This window comes from Thalia democratica, chromosome 5 (genome assembly GCF_965202585.1).
Source record: "Thalia democratica chromosome 5, ktThaDemo2.hap1.1, whole genome shotgun sequence".
Classification (NCBI taxonomy): Eukaryota; Metazoa; Chordata; class Thaliacea; order Salpida; family Salpidae; genus Thalia; species Thalia democratica.
In genome coordinates, this window is record NC_139169.1 from 70,539,909 (window position 1) to 70,545,333 (window position 5,425).

At 26.9% G+C, this 5,425-nt stretch overlaps 1 protein-coding gene across 1 annotated transcript; it reads right to left on the minus strand.

Annotated features, from left to right (window-relative positions):
* Window positions 1-4,352: 4,352 nt before the first annotated feature.
* LOC145836824 (kelch-like protein 23) lies at window positions 4,353-5,011 on the minus strand. Its single transcript, XM_082944596.1, has 2 exons — window positions 4,424-5,011; window positions 4,353-4,358 (listed from the first exon to the last, which is right to left on the minus strand). The coding sequence occupies exons 1-2, from the start codon at window positions 5,009-5,011 to the stop codon at window positions 4,353-4,355; spliced, it is 594 nt and encodes a 197-aa protein (XP_082800722.1).
* Window positions 5,012-5,425: the final 414 nt, after the last annotated feature.

Below are 5,425 nucleotides of genomic sequence, written 5' to 3' on the forward strand. Positions count from 1 at the left end.
TATTAACCCATTTAAAAATTTTAAGCAAAATTAGTACATGTTAAAGATTTTATATTGATTATTACTTCGAGGTTATATTCTTAAATTGTTTCACCTTCTGTGCGATCCATTAAACTCAATTTTTGTATTTGTTTTTTATTGAAAGTTTTTATTTATTTTACGCCCAAAGCTACCTACTAAAGAAGTGTTATCTACGAACTAGTTGAAAAATGCATTCAATTTCAAGATTGATTTTCAGAGTAATCCTTTTAAGAGCTTTTATAAAACTAAAACCATGGTAAATACTTTATATTAATCATCATATGGACGATAACTACTATAATTGTTATAGTAGTTTATAAATAATAAAATATATGCTACATATTAAGTCGGTTCAATTACATATAGTTTAATAACACAAAGATAGAACTCTCAGTGTCAGCAAGCGCTTTACAAAATAATTTAAAGTAACAAAACTAAATAATTTAAAAATTTGTAATATGTAGAAAATAACTATATTAAAGTGGTAACTTTAAGCTAGTTTAGCTAAAAATAAAAAACATTTTAATGTATGTAATTAAAGTAATTTAAATGATTGAACGATATCTTTATATATATATATATATATATATAGTAATATAAGAGTTTGTTTAACAAATATAAACAACTTGATAACGGTTCTAAAAAGTACAATATTTAAATTCTAAATTTTGATTGTGAATTTATATCAAAGAAGTATTTCAAATGTATAAAAAGAGTATAGCTGTTTTAAATCGAAAAACTAACAAACTTAAACAAAAATTTTAATAAAAAATTTCTTTAGAAAAACATTATCTTTATTGTAAAAAAGTTCATAAACTGCTGAACATCAACCAAGAACTATGACGTAATGCAGGTAACTTTTATTCATTCCATCAATTACTCCCAAAGAATATTTGCTGTTCTAAATTTTGTTCTGATCGTATTAAACATTTAAATTTTAATTTTTCAGTCTGGATTTGTATTAAAGAAGTGAAAAGTATAAGACAGAGTATTACTGTTTTGAAACAACTAAAAAAACCTTATATTAAAACTTAATAACAAGTTCCATTAGAAAAACATTTAATTAATGTAAAAAACTGTATAAACTAAAAAACATAATGCAAGTAATTATAATTCATTTTGTAAATTATTTTCCGGTAGGGTTTGTTTTTGAACTTTAGATTTAGATTTTGGGTTACAACTTTGATCTGATTTAAGTTTTCTACATCCGAAATCTCAAATGAGCAAATTTTTTGTTAAGAATCGTCATTTTGACTTTTTTTGACATTCTCCTAATTTGAAGAAATAGCCTATTTTAAACCTTGCCCGTGGATTCCTTTGTACACGTAAATAAAAGTGTTGTGTTGTATCTTTTTAAATTTATTTATTAAAATTTATTCTAGTTTTATTGGACTGGCTTACCATTGTGTTTCTGCTACTTTTGAAAAGTTTGATTAGTTTACAAATATTATTCAGAAAACGATATAATAATTTATAAACTAAGATAGTGATTTTCGTTAAAACTTTCCAACTTAGAATTAGAAAAATTACAAGTTTTCAGATCAATAAGTTAACTGTTTTTCTTTACTTATAATAAATGGAGTTCTAATATAGTTGCATTGATAATAATTCTTTTCGGTTTGTTGGTTTAAAACCAATTTGCAGACACTTATACCAAAAGTTAAAAAAAAATAAATTAAATAAAAATATATTACATAGTCATACGCTGCAAATGTATCCACAAGTATTTATTTAGGTAGCCTAAGCGGACTTATTTCCAAAAATATAACACTTTGTCTGACTTACAAATGCTAAGAGATTTTCTAAAACTGTTTAATAATTTATGAAGCATTTATTAGTTAAAATTATATTCTGAACTTTACATCCAATTCTATTTTAAAACGCATTTTTGGTAAAAAAAAGCTTTTAAACTTGTAAACAATTAAAAAAAAGACTAAAAAATTTTGACTAAATAATTTAAACTGTAACAAGTTAATCTTTTTATTGTAATTTGATACTTGAAAAAATGGAAATTTTAAGACAAGTGTTGCAGAATTATGCAAAAAATAGTTCTTGATTTTTAAGATGAAGTCTTAAAAACTCATATGTAACAACGTTGTTTTTAGATGCACGAGTTCCAATACTTTAAATTCTTTAAAAAAAATAAAAGTCCACAACTCAACAAGTAAAGAATTTTTGCAAAAATATTAAGTATGTATGTAGGTAATATTAATATCTACGAGTAAATTTTGAATTTATATATTTTTTGAGATATGGTTAAAATAATATCTAAAATGTAGCAGTTTTGAGTAAATCTATAACATCTTATAAAATATTTAAAAATTAAAAAGATGAAAAACTGACTTGTAAGTAATACCTACATTTGTGTTTTATTTTTTTTAATGTACATTACTTTTTACGATATGGTCTTCCAAATACTTTTTTTTAGATTTTTAGTTGTCAGAGCTTGAATTAGTTGTTGTTAAATTCACTGTTTGTCTAAACAACATTTTTGCATTGTTTTAGCACACTTTTATCGGTTTTTGCACTTGCAGATCTACAATACTTTTTCTTGCGAATTTCATTATCTTTTAAAGTTGGTTCTAATTCATTTTTAGCTAGTTTTAAGTAGTCTTTTTTTTTATAGGTTTAGAGAGATTTGATTGCGGTTTTTCGACTGCTTATTAAGTAAAGTTTAAGTTTAGATTTTTTATTTCAAAAAAGAACAGTTATTTCATTGTTAGAAAACTGACCATATGATAGAATTAAATCAAAGATCTTGTACTAATTTTTACTAGTTTTGCATTCAAAACAAGCGGTCAACAGTTTTAATAACTAAAAATCTTGACTTAATTATAGTTATAGTTTATTGAAAAACAAAAAAAAAGACGCTAAACGTATTTTAGCCTAGGACCTGGTGCACATAGAACCTTTCGGTCAATGAGTTATACACCAAGGATGCCTTTAAACGTGTTGTTCAGGACTTGCGTAGAATTAATCTTGTTTTATAGGTTATTAATAATAAAAAGTATGTTGCAAGACGACGAATTGTTTTAAAATAGTTTAGAAAATATAAAACATTAGTTAAAAACAAAACTAAGTTAATTAATTCAAAAAAATATATATTCCAGGTACTTTTTGATCACTGCTTATATACTGCTATAAATTTATAACATATTTTTTTTTAAAGTTTCAGTATGCAAATTTTTTAAAAGTTTAACTGCTGCAATCGCATTTAAAGCCGATTTTAATCTAATTACTGTACTACCCTTTTTTGCTATATATAACATTGTGGTAAACGTTAAAACTAAAACATATAAAATAGACTAGTGTTTTGCAGATTAAAAACTTACTTGTGCCATATTGGAAGCTATCACACATAGAAACGTTAATAACTCTATTTAGCCTTTTAAACATTAAGGAACTTTTACTTAATAAATAATAGCTTTTATTTAAGTTGTTTGTGCATCGTAAATTTTATAAAGTTTTGATGCAAAATAGTTTAATCAAAAACTATTAAGTACTATTTATAAAAACAAAACAATTATTAAAGAAGTTTATTTATATTCATTGTATGAAACATAAAACACAAATGAACACCTAACAAAAGAAGCCAGTATTTATTTTGGCCATCATCAACAAAATTGAGATATTTTTCGCCATCGATAATAAGCAATGAACTACACCGCACGACCACAACAACAGCATCCGAGACAGCCTACGACCGGTTACGTCGTTTTTAGGACTCATCAAGCAGACATCAATTTTTCGACTTTACCCTCAAACGGTCGCTTTTAAGCCCGCTTGGTTAAGGTCACAACAGCGGTTTTTCGCGACTAAGCCCGCCTGGTGAGTCCTAAATAGGACGAAACCGGTCGTAGGTTGTCTTGGATGCTGTTGTTGTTGGTCGTGCGGTGAGGTTCATTGGTTATTGCTAACAAAATAAAATATTTAAGATCTTATTTGAAAATAAAAGTATACAAGTTTAGCTTGTAGGGCAATCTAAAAATTAATATAAAGCTAAATAAAGGACTACAAACAAAACTGTGATTTATGAAAAAAAACTAAAATTTCTTTTAAGTTTCAAAAAATATAATGCTATAGACTCTACAAAAACGTATATTATTTTTGTACATACGAAAATTAAAAATGGTATAGTTTAAATAATGAAGAAATCTTGTTTATTTACTTTGCTTCGACAAACAAGTTAAATTTTATCAGCTTGAAAAACAACGTTACATATTTAATAAAAATCTTGTTAAAGGTATTACTTTAAAAACTTCTGTACTTTAATACAAGAGCAGCCATAACGTAGTTCATAATTTAAGTTTTTATAATATCTACGTGACCACTTATTCCTATCAATATCATATTTATGTTGTTCGTATCTGCTGTAAACCACGATATAGTTACCAAAAATTACTGGGTTAAAAGAGAAATTCCACAACTCTGCTATGTAACAGAACTTCTTAGAAAATGAGTCATATACTTCACACGAACTACGATATCGATCGCTGATAACAAACAACTTATTTCCTTTTGTAATAACTTCTGCATTAAGTCTTTCGATTTGCATATCAGCCAGAAATGTCCATTCGTTAAGGTAATGGTCATATTTTTCAACTGATTTTAGTTTGGAACATGTTTCCCTATTGCAGCCACCAACCACTACGCATTGACCTTGAAAAACAGTGCATGAGGCGTAAAACCTTTCTACATTGAAAGAGGATATGCTATCCCAATTATTTTCTACCGGATCATAAACATAGTTACAACCAAACAAATCTCCAAAAACGTATATTTTGTTCATGAACGAACAAACACAAGAGTATTCAAGATGTGAACCAGGAAAAGGAGCTATTAAACTCCAAATGTTCGATTTTCTGCAGTAAACTTCAGATGACTGCACATCGTTATGATTTGAATCTCGACCACCAAAACAATATACTTTGCTTCCAATTACAGCAGTCTTGCATTCGTTTCTTTGTTCTTGCATTATGCTCGTTGTCATGCCAGTTACAATAGTTTGTTTGCTATTTAAGTTAATAGTATGGTAAACAGCATTGCGGTGATTAATTTTTAAACCAGAAAATCTTAACTTTTCTGATCCACCGATCAACATGATCTGTTTAGACTCGAATAAAGAATGATAAAAGCGATTTTGAAACTGAATGTTTGATGTTTTACTTTCACAGTTAGTTTTGCTGTTTATTGCCTTTTTAACTGTTTGCTTACAGCTTATGTTTTTTCTGCATATACTATGGTCTCTTACCACATCAGTTAATATTTTGTTAGAAAGTAAAGGTAGTCTTATTAACTTAAGAAGCGTATTCATGTGTTTAGTACGATTTTTTGGTTTGTAATTTATCCAATCGACTGCTGCATTGAAAAGCTCCAGCTCTGAAGATATTTGCAATTCAGAGCA

What these genes read in the sequence shown, in the direction of transcription:
- LOC145836824 (XM_082944596.1), bottom strand. Translation starts at nt 5,011, where the DNA reads ATGACAACGAGCATAATGCAAGAACAAAGAAACGAATGCAAGACTGCT.